Consider the following 23,985-nt stretch of genomic DNA (forward strand, 5'->3'; position numbering starts at 1 on the left):
TAATATCTGAAAAGGGATATAGGCCGCTGGGTTGGGAGGTGTGTGATGTTTTAGGGTGTCCTGATCGCATGGAGAGTTTCATAAGGTTGGCAGGTGACCTAGTATCTCTCTAACCGCGTCCTAATTTGCCCTAACTTGGAGGTCTTAGAGCTAGGTGGATCTAAACACGGACTCCGGTCACCGGCACAAGGCCAGCCTGGGACACAGGGCACAGGGACTCCTCTCTGGCCTGTAGTAGGCCTTCCTGATCTCTCTTCTATAACATCACTGAAGTGGGGTGACCTCTGGGGTTCTGGCTGTTCTCTGGGGTCGTGTGTGGGTTTGATTTGGAAAGAGGACCACGAGGTGGCTGTGTGCTTTCCAGAGCAATGGAGCCTGTCCCTTTGGAAGGCTCATTTGTTGGCCTCGCTAGCCTACCCTCTCTTTTTGCTCTCCTTCCAGAGTACAGGGCCTTGTGGAGAGCAGGCCGGGAGGTCATCCCCCAGGAGAGTGTGCCTTCTTCTCGAAATTGTCCAAATGTGGTGTTACTTGTACCTTGAGTATGGTAGCCAGAAAAATGGCCCCCAGAGATGCCACCTCCTTACCCCGGGACTTGCAAATACATTAGTGTCCCTGGCAGAGGCTAAGGATCTTAACAGCTGACCTTGAGGTGGGGAGACGACCCGGGAGCGTGTGAGTGGACCTCGTGTAACCACAGGGTCCTCAGACGCAGAAGAGCCCGCATCAGAGCGGTGAGCCGGCTTTGAAGGTGGACGGAGGGGCCATGCACCAGGGAATGTGGGTGGCCTCCAGGAGCCGGAAATGGCAGGAAAACAGATTCTCCCCCAGAGCCTCAGATGGGAGTGCAGCCCTGCCCACACCGCAATCCTAGCCTAGTGAGACCCACTGCAGACTCGACTTCCAGAAGTATCAGATAATTAATGTGTGTTGTTAAAATCCACTAAACCTGTAGACATTTGTTCCCATAGCTTTAGCGAAATCATAGAAGGAGGGCTTGCCTGCTGATGGACTCATGTTCCCAGCCGGTTCCCACCTACTGGGAAGCCCTGGTTTTACCCGGAGGCTCAGCCCATTGCCAACTCATGTGGCCGCTCGGTCCCTGGAGGGGCTCACTCATCACTGGTGGCCCCCGGCCTGGGCTTTCATGGCCACACATACAGAAGGGGACAAGACACAAAGACCAGGGCCAAGCTGGGCAGAAGCCAGGATCAGATACCCACACCGACCATTTAAAACCAGGGACTACACCTGAAATGGGTAAACTGGGAAGAGCCTGGATTCCATCAGGTCTCAAGCCTGGTTCTGGGGAGAGCGAAAACCCGCCTCCCTAGACAATGCCTGACCACAGCCCCCTGCGTGGACCCGGGCCCTGCGCCTCACGCCAGCCTGTGACGGGCCTCACCGGCCTTCCCCCGGGCCTTCGCCCGCCCCGCCAGCTGCAGCTGCCCGAGGCTCGAGCCTTTGCCTGCGCTCCCTGGCCCACCGCACCGTGCCTCCTCCATATTTTATGAATCAGATTTTTCAGACTTTAAGGTCTGGAAATAGCTGTCAGCATCCTATGTCGGCCTTCTAATGTGTTCTCCTTCAGGGGCTGCGTTGAGGGAAAGATTCCTTCCTGCCCTTCCTGGAGCCCTTGGGGAGCCCTGAGGAGGCAGGTGGAGGCCAGGAGGTCCCCGTGGGCCTCGTTTTCAGATGAGGACACCCCCCCGGACCCACAGTTCAGGCTCCCCTTCCCGAGATAACAAAACTGTGCCTTGGGCCAGCCAGTGTCACATGAGTGGGACTCAGCACTGCTTTTTGGAGCTTGACTGATGGAAGACTTCGTACACCAAAGTGCTGCTGGCTGCTTCCTGCCTGCCTGCCGACCGCTGGAGCCCTGCCGCGGCCTCTGGTCATCTTTCCCGAAGAAGTCTTCCATCTTGACATGAGGAAGGAGCAATGACCACCCGAGGCAGCGCCTAGCAGGGGCCTTAATAGTCCACATGACTGGACACCTGTCCCCCTGTGGTGGGCCCTGTCGGGCCCTGGACTCCTGGTACCTCCTTGGGCCTCAGTAGGCCCGTGAGGCCTCACGCAGCAGCTGGGCTGCATCTGCGCTTCTGGTCAGGGCTCCCGCCAGAGGCAGGCAGTGTCCCCGCTCGTCGGGTGCCCTCCTGCTTCACTTTTCCCCCGGCTGCCAGCACCGACTCTGGCTTCCCAGGGAAGTACAGAAAGTCAGCAGCAGCCCTGGGGCAGCGCCAGCCGCCAGCCAGAACCCTGGCCTCGGGCCTCCCAGGCTTGGCCTCCGCGAGGGGCAGGGAGGGGCGAGGGAGCCCGCCCCGCGGAAACAAGGAGATGGCTGTCTCCTGGCGTTCCTGGTCAGAAAACTCCAGAGCCGCCCGCCTGCCGTCACTCATGCCTGTTCTTCGAAACACAACTCCGTCTGGTGGGACTGTGGTCCCCAGGAAGCCAGGAGGCCCTCTGCGCACGAGTGACAGCACGGGGTGGACCCAGCACAGCACCCCTTCTTTTTTTCCTGCCTCAGCTGCCAACGATGAGACTAAATTTACAACCGTAGGAACTAATTCCCCCCCAGCTGCCTACCGGCGTCTGCTCCTGGCCCTTCAAACCACTTTTAGTTTTGATCCTCTCTGTGCCTGTTCAGCCGCACAGATGACCTCAACTCCTTTTCTTTCGTGTGCTTTTTTTTTTTTTTTTTTTATTTATTTGACAGAGAGAAATCATAAGTAGATGGAGAGGCAGGCAGAGGGAGAGGGAAGCAGGCTCTCTGCCGAGCAGAGAGCCCGATGCGGGACTCGATCCCAGGACTCTGAGATCATGACCTGAGCTGAAGGCAGCAGCTTAACCCACTGAGCCATCCAGGCGCCCCTTTCGTGTGCTTTTATTTTATTTTATTTTAAAGATTTTATTTATTTGACAGAGATCACTAGTAGGCAGAGAGGCAGGCAGGGGGTGGGGGGGAAGCAGGCTCCCCACTGAACAGAGAGCCCAATGCGGGGCTCGATCCCAGGACCCCGAGATCAGGACCCGAGCCAAAGGCAGAGGCTTTACCCACTGAGCCACCCAGGCACCCCATCATGTGCTTTTATTTTTATAAAAGCATCCCCTCGGGCATGATCCCTAAACAAGTTGCACAGATCCTAACCAATCAAAAAGTTGCACCAAAGTCACCAGGTCAAGCCCAATGTGGTAGAAGACTGCGACCACCGTGGATAGGCTGCAGAGTGACTCCCAACGTGAACTTGGAAACTGAGTCAAGTGCTGAAGCTCCAGAGAATTCCCACCAGCCGAGGAGAAAATCCTCAACAGCGGGATCCTGTGTCCCCTGAGCTGGGCCCACACGGCGAAATGCCCGTATGAGAGCCTTGCCATGTGGCTGCTGCCTGGGCCTGCCCGCGCTCCGGTGTTTCTGGAACCGCGCCAAGCCGGCATCGCCAGGCGGGGCAGGGTGGCTGCACAGCCTCGTTGGCTGCCACTGAAACAGCTTCTCCACCAGGCTAAGAAATCTTCTTGCCTGTCCGAGAGGCGAGAAATATGTCAAATACACCTCATTCCTGGCAGAGCTCTGGAGGTTTTATGCCCAACGGCTTCACCGACTAGAAAGAGAAGAGTAAACTTTTCAGGAATAATGACACGATTATCAGAAAACCTTGGAAAGGGAATCACCCCTGCCCCCGTCGCCACGCCGGTAGCCTTGCCACCTCGCCGGGCGGGCCGTTCCAGATTGGTTTTGGAGCAGAGGGTGGGAGGCAGCCCTGTGAGCGGGGACAGGCCTGGCCTGAATTAGACGGAGCGAAGTTCCAAGCGCCCCGGGGGAAGCAGGGTGGACGGCCACCAGCAGTGCCCAGGGCAGAAGTAACCGCTGTTAGAAATATCCTAATTTGCTGGCTTGCAGAGCTAGACTCGCAGAACAGCCTTGCAGCCGAACAGCTGAAGGCTGCCAAACCCGTTCCTCGGCCAGCTAGATTGATCTAGAAGGACCTGGGCAGGCTCACTTCCAGTTTCTCCTCTCCAGCCCTTTCTTAGCAATTAGCCCACACACACTGTCGCGCTGCGAAGTAAGACACACGGCATGGGGTGCCTGATGGCTCAGTCAGCTGAGAGTCTGCGTTCGGCTCAGGTCATGATCTCGGGGTCCTGGGATCGAGCCCCGCATCAGGCTCCCTGGTCAGCGGGGAAATCTACCTCTCCCTCCCCCACTCACCCTGCTTGTGCTCTCGCTCTCTCTCTCTGCCAAATAAATAACATCTTTCTTAAAAAAAGGAAGACACACGACCTAGCGCTGCTCAGCCAGAACCTTCTCGTTCTTCTTTTCTCCCTGCATAGTGCGAGCCCGGTGGGTAGAGCAGCCTGTGACTTCTGGTCCACACACCCAGTGCCACCATCCGCGCCCCGCCCCCGTCCCCGAGTTTCATCTCCATCATAACTGTAAAAGCAGGACAAGCCTGGTCGTAAATAAGTCCTGTGCGCTCCCGTGGACCCTGATCACCGCGGGTCCCTGAGAAGCTGACCAAGTGACTGCGTCCCATTCCGGGGCGGGGGGGGGGGGGGAGTAGGACGGAAGAAGCTTGGTGGGCATAGGTCACTTGCCCCCGCTGCTCAATCCGCAGCACCACGATGCCCTCCCAGCCATGGGCACCGGCGTGTCCCCGTCCAGTGGGAAATCCTGCACTGCCGTCAATTGCATTGGTTTTCTCGTCTGGGAACGACAGCGCCGGTGGCAGAACGACAGCGCCGGTGGCAGAAGCTGCCCCCGCTTTTCCCCTCGGCCCCCTTCCTGCGGTGAGCTCTGCACTCCCTCGCCCCCAGCGGGCCCGGCCGCGCTCCCGGCTCGGGCCCCTAGGTCGGCCGGGCTGGCTGCACGTGCCCGCGTCCGCGTCGGAAAACGCTGTCGGGCGAAGGGTTAAACGCGCCGAGCGAAGCCCGGCCCTCGCAGATGAGGCGGCCTTTCCACCCCGTTCGCTCATGGAAATACTTGCTGAAGGAAAACAACCACAACATTGTGCGCGTCTTCAGGAAGAGAATGGCCAAAGTGTCTTTAATTCACTGTTTACCCGTGAGAATTACTCCCAGGAGTAATCCTGCAATAAAATCTTCTTGGTCTATGAGAATAGAAAGAAATTGAATCAAAAGACTCTATTTCCACTCGTATTTATTCAGTCTGGGAAATTCAGTGGGCCGGAGCATTAGTATCAGCAGGGGACTCCTTGCTCCTAGCGTTAAATTACTGTCATAATCGCTCAATTATTTCTTCCTTGTACTGTTTAAAATAAAAATCCATCACATTCTATGTTTTTTTCGTGCATTTATTAGGTTGAGTGTTTAGGAAAATCAATTATAGTCAGTCAGGCATGAATTGATGAATGTTCTTGTAATAATTGTCAGTTGTTAAACCGAATGTACTTTCTCTTCTCACACTTTTCATTTCCTTCAGAGGGCAGAGGTGGCCCAGAGAGAGGCGGAGACTTTGAGGGAGCAGCTCTCGTCGGCCAACCACTCTCTCCAGCTGGCCTCACAGATCCAGAAGGCGCCGGACGTGGTGGGTAGCCCGGCCCCGCGGGGACTCTGGCCGCCGAGCCTCCACCCCTCTGGGTTCTAGCTGCTTGCTTGCTTCTCGACGGGCCTTCTCGGGAGAATATTCTCACCAACGCTGCTGTGTTGGACGGGAATGCTTCGGGCGTTCTGGGGATGGGACACGTACGGGTCAGAGGAAGAGCTTTGCCGGTTGGGCTTCGAGCTCAGTGGTCAGCGTGTCCCCCGCCCGGCATGAAGGCCAAGTTGGAGGCCGAGGCGGGGGATTCCCCTCACCAAAGAGAGGGCCTTCCTGGCTAGGCCTCTTCAGAGACAGCCGCTGCCAGAGGTTGGGTGTGTGAGGCAGGGGCCTTGCCAGAATTACACCGGGTAATTGGGAGGTTGGGTCTCGCCTTCAGTGTGTCCTTCCGGCCTGAGAAAACAGTTGCGGACGAGCAGGGCAGGCCAGAGAGGGAATAAAGTGGTCGTGGGCTCCCAAGCGCATGTAGTAGCATATGCACTCCAAGTCCCAGCATTCGGAAGGAGTGAGGCACACATCTTATTCCTTTTCCTGAGATGAATACAGATTGCTCTTATACAGAAACTTCCCAGCTCGAACGAGGCAGCCTTGACTTTGAGATTCCAGGCTCCTGCCTTGAGCGCCGAGCGGTGATGGGGGGCAGCGTGGTGTTGAGACCTGGATGTCAGAGCCAGGCCTCTGGGGTCAGACCCCAGCGCTGCATGACTTGCGACAAGTAGCCTGACTTTCCCCAGGCCTGGGTTTCATCATGTGTGTTGTAAGAGTTCTGGAAATCCTTATAAGCAAAGCGCTTAGAGCAAGTCCTAACCTAAAATCACAGTCACTCAGAACCTCAGCACTGACTCACTGCGGTTGGCCTCACCATCTCTGATCCAGGAGCCCCGGGTTCAAAGCTCAGCTCATACCCTGTTTGCTGACAGACCTCAGGTAGCCAAACTTGGGCGGCCTCAGTTTCCTGTGAACAGAGCAGGAGTCAGTGGCTCCCAGGGCCCTCCTGCTCCCGAGGCCTGTGGTGGGTGAGTTGTGTTTGTGGGTGTCCTTTCCTTTAGCAGAGGCCTGCTGTGTGGACAGTGGGAGAACAAGGGAGCAGGGAGGGGCAGGCCCTTCCAGAGGGGGCACGGTCTCACCAGGAGACCCGCTCACACATCGCTTAGACAACCACTCTTCCGCGTAACCCGTGAGGCAGGCATTTCCTTTCTTCACCTACATGATGAAGTGAAAGTTCCAGAATGTAAACCTGTGGGCCCAGAAGGCTCGGCCCCAGTGGCCCAGCCAGGACTCAAGCAGGACTTCTTAAAATGATTCCCCGGGAGAGAATCCGAAGCAGAGTTTTAGTGTGAGGACCCCTTTTTAAGAACGGATTTTTCATTTCCTTTCCTTAAGTTGACATTCCGTTTTAAAAATAATTAGTCAATTAACATTCCAGAGAACATGATTTAAGGGGTTCAAGTGCAGAGGAAAGATTTCCATTTAAGGAGCCATCACAACTTCGTGGACTCCGATATTCATTTTACCTGAAACATCCCCTTGGCTCTGTCACTGTCCCTTTACCCACACGTGCCAGCACGGGACCTGGCGCCATGGCCAGGGCAGCAAGAAACCCTCGAGGAAGGAGTTGGTCCGGCTGCTCTCCCGGCCTCTGTGGTCGCCTGGGCTTCCTGAGAGAAAGCCGTCCATCCTCGTGTGTCTGCATGGGGCTCCCGAGCTAAATGTTTCTGATTGAGAGGATTTCTGGCACCATCCAAGACGGCAGCAACCAGAGCATCTCAGAAGGAAGTGAATGTTTTTACAGGTAGAGTAAGTTGTGGGTCCTCGAGGCGCTCAAACACTTCATCACGGGCTAAGTGCCGTGTTTACGTGGCTCGGGTTCAGTCGTCCGAGAGCGGCCCTGCCAGGCCTCCCCGCGCCCCGACCGAGGCCTGCGCTCCCAGTAGCTCCAACTCGAGCTCCAGCCAGCCGCGGAGCAAACACAGCAGACAAGGCCAGTGGGAAAATGTCTGTTGGGCTTGGCTGGCAGGACGCGGCAGGGAAACAGTGGAGGCCATAGATGGAGCAAAAGCAAAAGCCGATTCGTTGGGTGTCTGAACGGACTCACCGGTCGTGGAAGGCGAGCCGCCTCGCGGTGGGCTCTTACGCTGAGGTGGGGGCCGCACTGGGGCTTGATCTGGTTGGCTCATTTATGTCTTGAGACAACACAGTCGTTAGAGGTGGGTTTTGTTATCCTCGTGTGACAAATAAAGAAACAGGCTCAGAGAAGTTAAGTCATTTACCCGAGGTCACACAGCTCGACCGTGATCAAGCTGGAGTTTGAGCCTAAGTCGTCCTCCATGACGCACTCCTCTCCCCTCCGTCGAGCTGCTCGCCTTCGCGTGCGGTCAGTGAGACAGGACGGAAGCGGGTCCTTTGTCAAGTACTTATGGCAGGCCGCCCCTTGAACCGAAACAAACCAGAATATTAGGAAACACGCCTGTGTGTCAGCCGACCCTACCAGGTGAATCCTCCAGATGGAATCAGCCTGTCCGGCCACTTGGTGTTGGCAGAAACACAGAGGGTCGGTAAGAAAGTGAAACTGAGGCCCTCCCCTTTCCCCGCCCGGGGTAAATGTAAGTCAGGTGTTAGCCGAGAGCCGGGCATCTCTCTCTGAGTCTGGGGTCCTAGGCGCACCATCATGTCATGTTGGGTTTTTTTCCCATCTCAAGTAGGGCTCTTGTGTCTCATCCATATTTGATACGGAAATGGCTGCAGGGTAAAAGAGATCGTTCCGTAGCTCATTTCAGCCTGGGCGTTGCTGGTCTCCGCTGGAGGGCTCAGACGCGCGCAGCTTGGGAGCGAGGGCGGGTGAACAGGGCTTAGGGGGACAAAGTTCAGTGAAGTCCTACATCAGTAACTTCTGCTTTAACATTCATTTTTCCCTTTGGACTCTCATCATCTTAAGGCCTGCCTTTTTAACCATGTTTTCAGACTCTACAGACAGTTTTCCCACATCCTCTCCTGGCCGCTGAGCCATCGCAGCTCCCACCCCCGAGACCTGGCACCCGGAAGCACGTAGGACCCCCTACAGGCCGTGGAAGCCTGGAGCCACGGGATATCCCTGCTGGGACAGACTCTGGGGACTTGGTTCTGGTGCCCCCCAGGGGGAGTTAGTTCTGTTCCTTCCTTCAGAGGCTCATCCCAGCCAGAGTCCTGATGCTGAGCCTCAGGCTCCAGGGGAGGGCCCAGAGCCCATGTATTTTCTAAAGCCCCGGGGTGCTTCAGGTACAGCTGAATTGAGGCCCAGAGAGACACACGGGAGCCCGCGGTCCTGACCCTCTTTGAATCGTGTACATTTCACTTCCTGGCAGTGATCGCAGGAGCATCTCCAGTGCCTGACGCTGACCTCCCCGCAGTCGTGCAGGGCACCCCTCTCAGCCCGTGCTCACTGCATCACACAACTTCCTTTGTAGCTTGCGCCCAGGGGCTGAGACCCACCTCCGCCCCCTCTACCCTCTGCCCCTTCATCGCCTCCTGGGCCCTTGTCTAGTTCTTATCTCCCGCGTGTCCTCGTGATGGGACAGCCAGGAAGTGAGCCCGTTTGGGCTTCGAGTAGAATGACCTTCTCTGTCTCATTTCCAAGGTCTTACTGCTTTGGGGAGGATGATCTCATCTCTTGGAGCTTATGTAAGACACAAATGACTTTGGCTATGTTATGAATGAGGAATCCGGCCTGGGTGCCTGAGAGTCCATTGACGTGCCCAAGGTCGCACGGGCAGAGTGGGGCCAGGCCAGTTTCGGGCCCTGGAGTTGAGCAGATGGCCCTCTGGTCCCCGTCCTGACTCCAGGCTCAGCATTGCTGGCTGCTGTTTCTACACATACCATTTGAACCACTTACCCTGGGATATTCAACTTGCCCTTCCCCATTTAAACCCCCCCAGATTCGGGGAGCTTGGGTGGCTCAGTGGCTAAGCATCTGCCTTTGGCTCAGGTCGTGACCTGGGGACCCGGGATTGAGCCCCACATCAGGCTCCCTGCTCAGTGGGAAGCCTGCTTCTCCCTCTCCCACTCTCCCTGCCTGTATTCCGCTCTCGCTGTGTCTCTGTCAAATAAATAAAATCTTTTAAAAATAAAAAAAATCGGGCCCCTGGGTGGCTCAGTCAGCTAAGCGACTGCCTTCAGATCAGGTCATGATCTTGGAGTCTCGGGATCACGTCCCGCATCGGGCTCCCTGCTCAGCGGGGAGTCTGCTTCTCCCTCTGACCCTCTCCCTTCTCCTGCTCTCACTTTCTCTCTCTCTCTCTCAAGTAAATAAATAAAATCTTTTTAAAATAAATTAATTAAATTAAATTAAAACTAGGAAAATAAAGCCCCAGAGCCCCATTTGGGCTCCTGATGCAGACTCTCCCGGAGAGCACTTGAAACCATTATCATGGTATCAGGTTGGAAAATTGATAAATAAGTTAAAATGAGACAATGTGGCTCAATGTTTGCACCCCATGAAACCAACCTCCCTCATACCCTCTCATCGCATCCCCTCCGTGCCCCCCCAGGCCCACTGCCACAAGTGTGGGCACCCCGGCCGCTCTCCTCAACGGCAGTCAGGTGGCGAGGGGCTCGCCCCTTTCCGAGCTGTCCACAGCATCGGTGACGCCCCCTCCTGCCCTGTCCCTGCTCTTGCAATCTCCGTGCCTCCCTAATGCTCCCACCCCGACATGGAGCCCCTCTTCTTTTGACCAAGCCCCCCAGTCTTTCTGCCCCCTTCCCTCCTCCTCATGGCTCGCTTCCACGTGCTTCTCTCCCTGTCTTGGGCGCTAACCCCTGACACAGGCAGGAGGACGGGTCTCAGGTCCCCGTGGCTCCTGACCTGGGTCCCAGCCAGCGTTGCCGGGGGGCGGGGCTTCCCACACGCTCAGAGGTCAGGGGCGAGCGGGTTTGGTTTTGTTGTTAATTCCCCAACTGTTGCAGATGGGTCCTTTTACAGAAGGCAGTCGGCGCGTCACAGTAACGTTGAATTGCTAGGGAAGTTTCTGAACACTCAGTTTCCCTCTCCGGGCTTGTCTCCCTGTGTACCGGCAACATTTTCCTGAGTTGGTGCCAGCCCAGGGAGCACACTCGGAACAGAGCTGATCAGGACAGCACGTGCCTTTTTAAAGAAGCTGGTGGGAAGGTGCTCCCCGGGGCCATGTACGGGGCCATGTGCGTGTCTGCCAGGACTGGGGGGGTGGGGGGGGGATGAAGGCCTTACTTTCCAAGAGAGTACTAACTAAAGGAACAGAAAAGGGCCATTCCTTTGCACACAAAGCTTTACATTCTTGAATGGTTGGATCCTTAATTTCCCGGCAGGGGGATGTGAAAAACCTGCTTCCCTGACTGCTGGCTGTCCCCGACCTTGATAACCCCGGGACAAGCACATCGTGCCTGGCGTGGCGGGGCCGCACCTGCCAGCATGGGCGAGAGCAAGACGTGAACTGGGGCACTTCAGGGGGAGGGGCACAACAGCGAGGATGACACCCCACGCTGTAGTCTGAGCTGCCCCCAGGTCCCTGCTGTCACAGAGACCAGGGTGTCCTGTCTTTCCATCCCTGTCCCCTGGCCACGCCCAGAAAAAGTGCGGCCACCCACCAGGAAAGCTTCCAGACTTCCTTTTAAAACTTGAAAAAAGGACAGGTTTAGTCCTTGGGGAGTAGAATTGACTTTTTCTTCTGTTGTTTTTTTTAATACCTTTTTCCTATTCTGTATAGTTTCCAAAATGAGCAAATTGGGGCAGGGGGTTGGGAGGGTGGATGGCAGTAAGGTTTTAACAACGTCAGTTATCAGCGTTCCTAAGCAAAGAAATGCTAAATGCGCCCTGCCACATCTTTTAGCTCTTCTTTAAAATGCCAACTAGGAATCAGTTGGTCAGATACCACCCCAGCCTCTGGATAGGACAGTAGCGAACTTTGCATTCTACCAGGGGACCCCCTCGGAGCCTGCTCTATTGGCACCCCCAGCACGCAGAAAGACCCTGTCTGTCACCTTCAGGTGGTGGCCCAGGTGTCCCCATCTCGACGAGGACCCTCCCCACTGCCTCCCCCAAGTCTGTCCCCATGCCCCGCCCCTGCTTCAGTTTCGGGGTGGCACAGTTGGGGCCCAACAGGCTTTGGCATCTCAGGATGCCACGCACGGACAGGATGCCCTGGGACAATGGGGACTGTTCCCCCGGTGCTCACAGCGTGTCTCTGGTTCCGGGTGTGCACCCAGTAAATACTCGTCCGGTGACCAAATCCAGGCGCGTTCATGGTGCAGACGGGAAGGTGGGCAGGGTGGGCGTTGGCACGTCCGCCCCAGCGGAGGCAGGAGGTGACATCTCAAGGCAAATGCGCCGTCCCTGTCACTCCACGTGCACGTTCTTGCCTCCATTGCCAGCGCAGGTGAGCACAAGCCCCGCTTGAAGCCAGGACAGTTTTGTCATTTCCTTTCTCCTCCGCAGGAGCAGGCCATAGAGGTGCTGACCCGCTCCAGCCTGGAAGTTGAGTTGGCGGCTAAAGAGCGGGAGATCGCGCAGCTGGTGGAGGACGTGCAGCGACTCCAGGCCAGCCTCACGAAGCTGCGGGAGAACTCGGCCAGCCAGATCTCCCAGCTCGAGCAGCAGCTGAGCGCCAAGAACAGCACACTCAAAGTAAGGGCGCTGTGCGGGCCACGGGCCGAGGGAGGGCCGGACGCGCACACGCGCACACACCCTGCCTCTGCCTTCCTCTGCATGCAACCCTGCAGGGAGCCCAGGGCGAAGCGGCCCAGGGGGTCGATTCTGTCCTCACTGTCTGGGACACATGCTGGGTGTCCTTACTGCAGCAAGAGGCCTTCATTCCAAGGCCACCTTGTCAGCCCCGCCTTGGCCGTTGCACAAGTGTCTTTCACGTTTGTGGTCTGCCCAGGTCACGGTCAGAATCCATCCTCACCTTAAAAGCAGATGCCATGGTTCAGGGTTTTGTCAGCCTGAGCTGCAACCATCGGCAAGAGTTTTTCCCTCCGGTGAGAACAGTGGGAACAGAAGGAGGCATGAGGTTCCCCTGGACACATCTCTCGGAGGCACAGGCACACAGGGCCTGGCAGAGCTTCCTTCCGGAGAGCGTCTTGTCTGGAACTGACTGCACGTAGCACAGCCTTGAATCTCCGTGAGGGAGCTAGAAGCAGAGTCCGGAGCCCAAGGCAGGGAGAGTGAGTTTGAACCCTTCTTCCAGCTCTTGCCAGGATGGCACTGCCCTTCACGGGCTGTCCCTCGCAGGCAGTGCTTGGTGGAAGGCCCCGTCCTCAGGGCCCACCCACGGTGCTGCTTCCCCACCTGGCCTCCCGAAGAAGGACATTTTGTGCACCTGCTTGTGTGGGATTGAAGTCATTGCCAAGGTCGCAGGCCATCTGCACAGACATGCCTTTCGTCCAGCTCTGCCAGCCTTTCAGTATATTTTAAAAAATAATTATACTTGATTGGAGATATTTTCAACCTGTTATAGTTAGCACAACACGAGGAAAATCCTCGCACACTAAACTTGTGGCGTGTCTGGGCCAGAAGGGCCTCCTCAGAGGTGTCCTATCTGATGATAGGCGACGGGGCCAGCAAGGGTGTGGGCCCGGCCCCCGGACGACACAGGCCCCCACTCTGCCATCCCTCCCCAGCCTGCGCGATGCCCGCCCAGCATCTGTTCGCGCAGTGCGAATGATGGCCAAGCGCAGTCTTCGTGTACTAAATACAGTGCATCAAGGTCAGCTGTGAAAATGTCAGGAAAACTTTCTCTTACGTAAAGGAATTCCAGAGTGTAGTTAGGCCCGTTTTAATTTTTTTTGAAAAACTGAGATTTCCCTTCCCGAGGCACGACCGTGTTTCTGACCTCAAGCCGAGCCACCATCTGGTGGGCGGCTTGCCAGTCTGACCTCCCTGACCCGGGGCACCCACTGCTCTCCCTCCTGGTTTCCTCCTGGCCTCTTCGGAGTGCACGTCGTGCGCCGTCCAAGAAGCTAGCTGCCGGGTGCCTGGGCCCCTCTGAGGAGCCAGTCCTGCTGATGTGGGGAGAGGGTTGACATACTCGTTATCGACCAAAGCACTTATTTCTTCCGTGGTTCTTACTCTCCCATCAGCCTGCCCAATGAGTGCCAGCGTTCATTTTTTATTTCTAGATTAAATCTAATTTTCTCGTGTTACAGCCATTTCTGACCCCAGCAGTGACATTATTATTAGATAATTTGCCTTTTGCTGCTTTGTTATAGTTAAGGGGTATGACTCAAGATACATCCTGCGTTTGACTAGAAGGAGGCTATAGACCTTACATTTTTTATTATGGAGCAATTGCTTCTAAATCAGTTAAGGTTTTAATGTTTGCCTTCACACACACAAAAAATGAAACGCAGTTTCACAAATTAATGTTCTTTATCCGTATCTTGGGGGAATTCTTTAATATGGTGCAGTTAATGAAACAATTTGGCAATACTTCTTCCAAAATTATCGCTCCCTTATCTTCATCTGATCTAATAATCAAAACATATCCTCTAGTAACGAGACTTCTCTGATTCTAATTATCTTAACCCCTTGTCACCAGGAGTGAAGATCCTCCCAATACCAAACCCTCGCACAAAAGGCATTAGCCTCCCCCAGACAGGCTCATCTACCTCCCTCACCCGAAGGAGGCAGGTTAATGGAATGAGATATCTTCCGAGGGCTTTGCTTTTTTTTTTTTTCCTAGTGTGTATAATTTATAGTCTCAAATCTAAACTAAACAGCAATACGGTTATTAGGAAAAATATGTTCTGAATGAGACCCATCAAATTGGCAACCTGATGCTTTTGTGACGGGCGAGGGGGTGAGAGGGTCTCTGGCCCAGCAGCCAGAGACTCCGGGACACATGGTGCGGGGCTCGAAGCGGGATGGCCGGCTGGGGATGCTTCGGCTGACGGCCCCCACTCCGCTTAGGGGCGTCAGGGGACATGGTTTTGCCGTGAATGCCGATGGCGCTCGGGGACTTGATTTCACAGGGCAGTGTCTCTGCTCTTGAGCTTGTCGGGGTTTTCTCGGTGGCATACCCTGAAATGGAATATATTTGGGGACCTGCGGGTTTGCTTTCTCTAGCACCTCGAAAGTCTCCATCTCTTGCAACCAACGTTTCCTCATCCCGACGATCAATTGGTAATTCCAGGAGGGTGAATCAACAGTTGCATGTCTGCCCGTCTCTCTTTCTCCGTGTTCTGCTTTCTCAAGCCAAGTTCACCCTATACGCCTCGCTGTCCACACACAGGGTGCCCCTCCCATCTTCACACAGACGTGGAAACAGACTCGGAAGCCGGAGAGGTTCCTACCTGCCGAATCTGACAAGTCCTCGGGCACATCGCAGCTTGTGTGGGCTAATTCTGTGTTCGTGATTAAGGAAATAACCCGCTGCCATTACAGGACTGCTATTTTTGATGACTCTGTTCTGTGGTCTTCTGTTGGAGCGGCTCAGGACAGACGCAGTCTAATTAGGCGGTCACCTGCATTTCACTCACTAAAGCACAGAAGATCACGCTACCAATAGCTTTAGTGGAAAATGGCTATTTATGAGAAAGGCTAGCTAAAAGAATGCCAATCTCCCCTTGGGAGACACTGTATTTTCTAAAGATGAGTACTTCCCCGTGGGGGGGGGGGGGGGGTGTTAGAATCACCTGGGGCGGGGAGCTGTCTCCAAACCACATGCCTCACCCACTCTCTGCCCCCCACCCCTGCAGTTCTGATTGAGCCCCTGTTGAGCCCCGTGGAGCACGCTGTGACCCTCCGAGGGCTGGGCCAGGGAAAGAACTGAAAACCATTTCTCTAGCTTGGCTCAGTTCTTGGTTTCTGGACGCTGGCGCTTCGCTACACAGGCTCCCTAACCCGGCTGCGGGTTTCTCCGCAATGAGGCTACCTTCAGTCGCATTTCAGTGAGCGTCTCATCGACGTCTCAGGCTCGCCCCTCGAGCCGCCGTGATGGCGATCGTGGTCTCGCAGAGGAGGTTGCTGAGGTCAGGGGAGGCCCGTTCGAGTCCTTCCACTGCTCCCGTGCCCCAGCAGGAGAGACGTACCCTGGTCGCACAGATGAACCCAAACATCAAAAGTCCCAGGAGCAGAGAGTCTGGGGCCGGGCCTCCCCCAGCCTTGTGCTGGCTGCGTCTCAAAGACCGTGTGAGGAGCACAGATTCAGGGAGAGGAAGGAGTGAGGCTTCCGTGGGGAGGAGGAGGGTGGAGGTTACGCCTGCACAGGAAGCAGAGGCGATCTGCCCAGCCACTGGGGTGAGGGCCCAGGGAAGAGCGCCCTGGAATCAATCTTGGAGAAACCAAAGGACTCCATCCGAGCTATAGGCCTCGAGGTCCGCGTAAGGTTGTGGGGGGAGCAGGAGGTCACAAGGGGGCCCTCCCAGGGCGGCTGTAGTAGAGCACGCGGCACTAGGAGGGCTTTCAGGAGCTGATTACTTCTGGACTTGTTCTCTCAGAAAGACACACGTGCCCCGGTCACCTCACGTCGGACCCGGGTGTTTCCACCTGCAGGCAGTGTCCCTATGGCCTGAGCATTGAGCCTGAACCCTCCTGGTCTGTGATGGCAGCGTTCTGTGAGGAGGAGTCAGCTGCCAGCGTCACACCTGGATCACAGCACAGGCAAATTGGAAGTGACCTCCAACAGGGCTGCCTTCCTGGGGATCGCCCTTCCCCATCCGGGGTCACGCTGCTCCCGCCGACAGCGAGCCCTCCAGGATAACCATCACTCCCCTGCCACAGTCTGGTCCTGGGTACTAACCCAGTAGATCCTAAGTCAACCTCTCACCAAGGAATTGTGGAGACCAGACGGTTCCCTGTGCGAGGGAAGGAAGGTGCACACGGCCTCAGCCAGGACTTCAGACATGGCGTGTTAACCCAAGGGGCGATGCATCTGACCCCACCCCCCACCCCCAGGACCAGGGAGCCTGGTCACACGTCCCTATTCACGGCTGGTGGCCCCTCAGCCCAGGGATCCCCGTGAAGACGCAGTGTCACTCACCACCTGCACACAGCCGCAGGCTCGCCTCGCCGGGCCACCCAAAAGAAACGCCTTCCTGAAGGTGTCCGCATCCGTCTTCCTGCCAGCAGTCCTGTGAGTTGGTATCCCTAGAGCATTTTAAGAACTGCATGTGGATAATTATTCTGGCAACTCAAAGTCTTCTCGTTGAGTGCCTGCTGAGCTCCCGGGACCATGAATGTGCGCTGTGGCACTGAACGGATGGGACTGGATCCTACGACGGTCCTGTCGCAGGGGTGCTGGCAGCCTGCACTCGCCCTGCAGGTCCCCGCTGCTGGCCCGCGGGGACCCATTTTCTCACTGTCCCCATTGTCCAGAGAAAGAGGATGAGGCCCTACAGGCTACACCTGTTAGGAAGTGCAGAACTCCGTAAACAGAGCCCTTGTATTCAGAACCAGGGAGCCCCTTCCAGAATCGTACGGTCCTACTCAGTACCACCCCCCAGGGATAAAGTCCTAATGACACCAGGAATAACCGCCCCCCATCTCCAGGGTGCTTTGCTGCGTGCTGCACTCCAGTGAGCATTATCCTGTCCAGCCTCACCAAAGCCCCCTTACCGTGGATGCCATTAGCCCCATTTTATAGACAAGTAAACTGAGGCTCGGAGAAGTTCAGTGTCTTGTTCAAAGTCACCCTGCAACTGAGCGGCAGAGCCAGGCCTTGGCTGATCTATTGGGCTCCGGAGCCCCGGCCTCCAGAGAGCACCCGGCTTGGCCTGCCAGCATGCGCCTCGTCAGTTCCTCCTGGAATCACAGGGACCCGTGGGTGGGGCCGGCCCGTGCCCCAGTGCGATCTGATGGTGGGACTCGGGGGGTTGTTTTCTTTTTGGGGGCACACGGCCACCTCCACAGAAGCGCGGCAGTTAAGTGAGCTAGTCTTAGGGAGTGAAGAACCCAGCCCTGAATCTGGCCCCTCCAAGGAGCGCTCGCAGAATCTGGGAGGAGCCTTTCTCCCCAGAGGACAACAGCCAGGGCCCCTGTTGCCCAGTCCAGATTGAGAGTTTTTTGAAACTAGGCTTTTCAGACACCCAGTGAGGAGTCTCTGGTCAAAGACCCAAGCAGAGGACAGGGTGTGGCTCTGGGAAGTGCCACTCCCCAGAGACGTTGGTGAGGACGGGCTCCCGGTGCTCACAGGTCCACACGTGCTTTGTCGGACAGCCCTGCCAGGCCTGCATCCTGTTGTCGGCCCCAAGAAACGAGCGTCAGAGGTTTACAGAAGCAAACTTGAGGTTCTTCTTGATTAAGATGCCCCCGGGCAGGCAGCAGAAATTTCAGCAGACGAGTCCGTCCTCGGTGAAAACTGTCACATCCGACCAAGTGACATGACTCCAGTTCTAAAACCTTCTAATTAGGGCCCCTCATAGGTCTGCAAAGCTGTGTTCCCTGGGAGGCTTGGCGTTGGTGACAGCCCACTTCAGAGGCCCTGTAGTGCCACATCTACACCAGGACCTGGCCCTGTGCTCCTTCCCCCAACCCTTTGAGGTCTTTGCTGCCCTTGAGTATTTCACAGATGAAACTCTGATTATCGTGCCCCAAGGTGTCCCGCTCATAAGCGACAGACCTGATTCCAGGTTCAGAGCCTTGCTGGCTTCTAAAGTGGTCTGGATTGTCCCGTCTCGCTGCCCTTCCTACTGTAGTTCTCTGTGCGTTTCATATCCAGCGTCTGAATTCCACAGCCTGAAAGGCGCTCTGCGTCCAGCGGCACCCAGTGGTCTCTTGTTCGGGAGGGCTGGCCCACGACTAGAGAAAGAACGCAGTCATCACTTCTTCGAGAGCACCTCCGGAGATCTGTGGTCGGAAAATGAGTGCATGCTAACCGCCCCCACTCCGTTGGGTATGATGAGACACCATCGTGATACATCAGGTTGCAGGAGGTCATAAAAGGGAGCTAGGACAGAGAGCCCTTTTACGCGATGGACATACAGACAAGAAACGGCCAGCAAAGGCGATGGGCAAAGATGAGCTGAGTGAGTGGAGTTTCCAGGACACCTGAACTCTTCAGCAGCCAGCAAGTTGAGATTCGGGTGAACTGATGGGCCCGATGGGCATCTCCTCCCCAAATTCTAGAATATTCTCTGTCAGCCTTAAACTGTGGCCGTAGCCATGGCTGGCCAAGCAGAACCTTAAAAGGCAACTGGGAGCGCTTTGGATTTGGGACCTGGAATTCGTTCACCCCAAGCCTGCGAACGTGCTGAATTGTCAGCTGTGCCCCGGCCGGGCTGGGTCTTTGTTTTACATGAGGCTGCCTCATTCCCTTCCCCTTTGTGGGAGGACGGAAGCCACTAGTCCGAGCACCGACGTGGAGGGAAACTTCCTCTCTGACCACCCAAAGCAAGAAAAGCCTGCGGAGACCAGCCCCACTGGTGCCCCGCGAGCTCTCAGAGCAGCAGCGTAGCTGGGGTGTGTGTCGTCTCCTCCCCCCTCTGAAGGGCATGCGAGGGCCAGAGAGTCGACTGTGCCCAGCCTTGGCCCCGCTGGCCTGGTGCCCTGCCAGGGCCCTCCCGCGGGACCCTGACAAAAAGACCACCCAGCTGAGCAGGCCTCCACTCCTGAAACGCCCACATCTGGGGGCTGGGGGGCGGATCTGAAAGTGCAGATGCTTTTTCCCCACAGTGCCTCTCCGATGCCAACACTCAGCGACCAAGGGCTTGTGCCCCTCGTTAGCAGGGTCCCGTCAGCGGTGTCGATAACTGACCGCACGCGTCAGCTAGCCTAACGTAGCTCACGGAAAGCCACACGAGTGCCGAGAACTTCTCTTTGTTCTGTTTGCCATTTTGTACAAAATGGCCTTTTCTCATTCTGTTTTCCCCTTTTGGAAAGTTCCGTTCTACCCTGGTTGAGTCTGACATTACACCATATATCCCCGTGCGTGTGCGAGTTCACACTGGCTCGTATACACTCAGCGCTCGCACCAGACCAGAAGTGTGATGGCCAGGAAAGGGACCCCGCACGTTGGCACCATTCACTTTGACGTGTTTGTGTGCCTTCTAGGGACAACTGGCCTTTCTCTGGGGACTAGTCTGTGCAGACGGCCGTTAATAGGACATCAGGGATGTTTTAAACAAAAAACACGTATTTCTCCCAGTTCCGGAGGCTGGGAGGTCCCACCATCAGGGCCCTGGCCGATTCCGTGTCTGCCGAGGGCTCCGCGATTCACAGAGACTTCCCACCATGTCCGCACACACTGGGGTGAGGCCACTGATCTCATCCATGGGGCTCTCCTGCTGGTGACCCAGTCGCCCCCAAAGTCCCCACCTCCTGACACCGTCACCCTGGAGGGCTGGAATGCAACATGCAGATTTGGGGGTGCAGGATGGAGACATAAACATTTGGTTCATATTGAAGCAACCTGTTGCAAACACGGCCACTAATAATATTCCTCTGTTTTCAGCAACTGGAAGAAAAACTCAAAGGACAGGCTGACTATGAAGAAGTGAAGAAAGAACTAAAGTAAGTGGCGACACCGGCATGGCCACCCCATAGCCAGAGCTCGCTGGCGACTTCTGCTAAGGAAACGCTATGCCAGATACGAGGCGGCTGCAGGCCCTTGCTCTGGGCCTTGGCGACTGCTCCATCCCTGGGCCGGGTCCCGGGCGGCTCGGTGCCACGGGCGTGTGCACTCAGGCCTGTGCCTGAGCTCTTGGGACTTTTTCTTCTGAGAAGTTGTCATTTCAAGTATGCACAGAATTGGGAGAGACGGTGCCCTGATAGAAATTATGAAATACGAGCTTGTGTTCCAGCAGTGAGTTCCCAGACAGGAGCAGAGCAGGGAAATGTTTTGTCTCGGGGTTGCTTTTTTTTTAAAGATTTTATTTATTTGAGGAAGAGTGGGAGGGACAGAGGGAGGAGAAGCAGACTCCCTGCTGAGCAGGGAGCCCGATGCGGGGCTCGATCCCAGGACCCCGGGATCATGACCTGAGCCGAAGGCAGAGGCTCAACCCACTGAGCCACCCAGGCGCCCCGAGGGGAGTGTTTTCCAGTGGAAAGAGTACACATGGCCTCACACCGCCCTGACCACCTTCAGACACCAGGACTTCCCGCTCTCAGGTACAATTTCCCATTCGGGAGACAAAGCTGAAGGCCTGTCTAATGCAAATATTCCCAAGTAGAAGTTGCCCCCTCGTGCCTGGCCTCCCAGCCGTGCCCTGTCGCCCCAAAATCCTTCACCCAGGGCCACCTCCGGCCCTCCTGGAGCTCACGGGCATCCCTACCTCCATGGCTGGGCTCCCAAATACGCCAGACGGCCACTGGGCCCCGCCGGCCTGGGTTCCGCACTGCTGCAGGAAAGGCGTCCCTCTGCTCCTCCCTTTTGGGCTCCAACCCCACCAAAGACACCTCCTTGGCCTCCGACCCCCGCTCTGGTGGGGCATCTCCCTCCCTTGTCTCCAGGCTGACGCCCCCCACCCGCACCCCAGATCCTCCCGACTCCCCTGCTATCCCATCAGCCCCTCCCAACACTTTTAATTTCTCCTTTTAAAATAAGCCTACACCCACTCGCCATGCTGTTCTTGGTACTCTGAATTCCATTCCCTCGGGTTTGCTTAAAAAAGCCCACGGGAAGGCCTCTTCAACCTCCTGCCCCCAGGGCCCGTCGCCCTCCCTCGGTCACGAGCTCCCCCAGCCTCCCCCAGCCTCCCCCAGCCTCGCTGGCGACCGCGTGCCAGTGGCTCCTCGCCCCGTGCCCCGCCGCGCAAAGTGTCTTTCCCTGGACAGTCCCGCCCCCCGGGCCGCAGACAGCCTTGCAGCACCTCCTGGAACACCCCCTGCACCTGCCTACACCTGCCCACGGTCAGGTGCGGCCTCTTCCGGCTGGAGGCGCGCCCTGTTCCCGGGTCTGACCCTCCCTGTCTGCCCCTCCTGGCCCCGTCGCCCGCCCTTCCTCTTCCTCCCACTCACAAGCAAACAATGTGTGCCTCCTAGTGCCGAGTCAGAGGAACTCGGATGGGGAGGCCTTCGCCCCCCGCCCCCTCCCATCCCCGAAGCTCAGTCCTGCAGCTCCGCGTAGCTCAGCCCCGTCCCACGCGCAGCACGTTCAAGGTCCCTGCCCTCCCACGCGGCCGGCCGCTGCGTGCTGGCCGGCCTCTTCCTCCCAGAGCGGCGCGCACGTTCCCCGCAGCCCTTTCTGCCGCAGGCACACACCGCGCCCCCCTCCCCCAGCCCCGGGTCTGGCATCTGGAGGCCCCACTCGGGTGGCTTTTCTGCTAAAATACATTCCTGCCCTCCCGCTTCCTAGTGATCTGAGGGCCCTTCCACACACGCGCCCGCCTGCTGTCCCATCCCTGCCCCGGGCCCTTCTCAGAAACTGACTCCTCCGGAGACGGACCCCGTCTCCACCCCCGAGGAGATTTCTGCTGCCAAGGGCACCTGGCAGGTGTTCTCCCTCGAGTGCTGCTTGCAGTTTGTCGCCGGCCTGTGACAGCCTGTGGAGCTTGCGAGGGCGAGGGGCAGAGCGCTTCTGGCCCTCCGAGTGCCCGGCACCCGGCAGGCCATCGGTAAAGATCCAGGGAACACATGAGCCGACGCTGGTGTTTGGGGTGTAAGCTCATAGGCTCACTTCAGCCTTTTGTTACACAGCTCTCGAGAAGATCTCAGACAAGAACATAGCACAAACGCGACGGCCGTAAAAGAGGACAAGTTCTAGACTGCTCGTCACCTCTCTCCCGGCTGACGCAATGCGGCCCCGACTTCTTAGTATTTTCAATAGCTCCCTATAAAATAAAATTACAAAGTTCCCCACCTCCCCCTCTCCCACCCAGCTGCTCTCTCGTTCCTGTTCTGTTGGTCTGTGTGACGCAGGTCACTGCGAAGATAAAGCCACAAACAGCGGTCAGCTCCTTAGTGACTGCCACGGTCACTGTAGCAGGGGGATCTACTGGGCCCCTGGGCATTTGTACAACATGCTGCTTTTTTTTTTTTTTTTCTTAAGATTTTATTCATTCATTTGGTAGAGCACAAGTAGGCAGAACAGCAGGGAAAGGGAGAAGCAGGCTTCCTGCCGAGCCTAGAGCCCGATGTAGGGCTCGATCCCAGAACTCTGGGATCACAACCTGAGCCAAAGGCAGATGCTCAACCAGCTGAGCCGCCCAGACGCCCCTACACCGGGTTCTCTTGATGACACTTCTGCGGAACTTAAAGAGGACAGAGGCCAAAGTCACGGCCATCAGAACGCTGGGAGAGCTCAGGTGGCTGGGTGCCGGGGCTCCCAAGCTCCTGGGGCCATGTGGGCCCACCGCCCTTCCCTCCCAGATAGACTCAGACACAGGAAGGCACGTCCCTTTGAAAGGAACGCTGGAAACCATGGTTCTGGGCACCCAGACTCGCTGGGCTCGCGGACTGGTGGAAACAGGCCAGGACCGAGGTGATTGCAGCTACAAGGAGAACAAAGGAGATCCAGTCCCGCTCCCCTGCAGCGCCGGGGGGCCCTGGAGCAGGGCTGTGGCCGGCCGTTGAGCCAACCACTCTGGGACCTCGCCTTTTGCCTAGTTTCCCAGGTCCCTCGTGCCCGCCACCAAGTGAGCGTCTGGCCCTGGGGCAGGTGGGAGGGATGAGGTTTCTCTCTCTGGCTTCCTGCTTACAACTTTCTCATTCCCTGTAAGCCTGGCAAATACATTCCACTTGCAACAATGTTACGTCTGTGTTCAACTTTAAAATTATACTCTGAACAGCCCTGGTGTGATTCCATATGGAATGATTTACATGCCGGGCAGGAAACTTTCGCTGGCCAACTGCTAGTTGAATAGTTATTCTAGAGACGCTATCAGATGCTGCTGCTGCCAGAGAGGTTGTTAAAGCTGTCAGGGCGTCCGTTCCTGGAGTGCAGGAGAGCGCGATGTTCGCGCTCATTAGTGCAGCCATTGTCAAAGGTAGGAGCCGGGAATAACCGCTCTGTGTTGCTCTCCACAGCATCCTGAAGTCCATGGAGTTCGCACCGTCCGAGGGCGCTGGGACACAGGTACGTGCTCTCGCTTGCTATCAGTGTGCATGAGGGCCAGCTCACGTGGTCACTGTCCGTCCCTGGGCTAGCCTCACGCTCTCGAAATTTCCATGAGACCTCCCGCCTACAGCTGACGAGTCATTTCCTGGGAACCTTAAGCAAGTTCAAGCGCATTATCTTTCATCAAAAAGAGGCAAGAAGAGAAAAGTGAGTGTTTTCCAGACGGGTAGCTCAGTTCACATGACTTTGTGGTTCCACTCAGGCAGGCGCTAAGAACGTGGATAAGACCACTTTTAGACCCAAATGGACTGGCTTAGGAACTTTCTTTCTTTTTTTTTCTTTTTTTTTTTTTTTAATTTTATTTATTTATTTGACAGAGATCACAAGTAGGCAGAGAGGCAGGCGCTGGGGGGGTGGGGGAGAAGCAGGCTCCCCGCTGAGCAGAGAACCCAACGCGGGGCTTGACCCCAGGACCCTGAGATCATGACCTGAGCCAAA

At 56.4% G+C, this 23,985-nt stretch overlaps 1 protein-coding gene across 7 annotated transcripts in view; it reads left to right on the forward strand.

The window, feature by feature from the left end:
* The window catches only part of CUX1 (cut like homeobox 1), a 354,242-nt gene that overhangs the window by 257,776 nt on the left and 72,481 nt on the right, over nt 1-23,985 (forward strand). For 5 of the 7 annotated variants that reach the window (XM_059155149.1, XM_059155147.1, XM_059155148.1 and 2 more), the window contains exons 10-13: nt 5,435-5,539; nt 11,994-12,182; nt 19,945-20,003; nt 23,457-23,505. In XM_059155149.1, coding sequence (XP_059011132.1) covers nt 5,435-5,539; nt 11,994-12,182; nt 19,945-20,003; nt 23,457-23,505 — 402 coding nt within the window. The remainder of the gene's footprint in view (nt 1-5,434; nt 5,540-11,993; nt 12,183-19,944; nt 20,004-23,456; nt 23,506-23,985) is intronic. The other 2 variants (XM_059155150.1, XM_059155144.1) reach the window with 1 other exon arrangement.

The sequence above is a fragment of the Mustela lutreola genome, chromosome 17 (genome assembly GCF_030435805.1).
Source record: "Mustela lutreola isolate mMusLut2 chromosome 17, mMusLut2.pri, whole genome shotgun sequence".
Lineage (NCBI taxonomy): Eukaryota > Metazoa > Chordata > Mammalia > Carnivora > Mustelidae > Mustela > Mustela lutreola.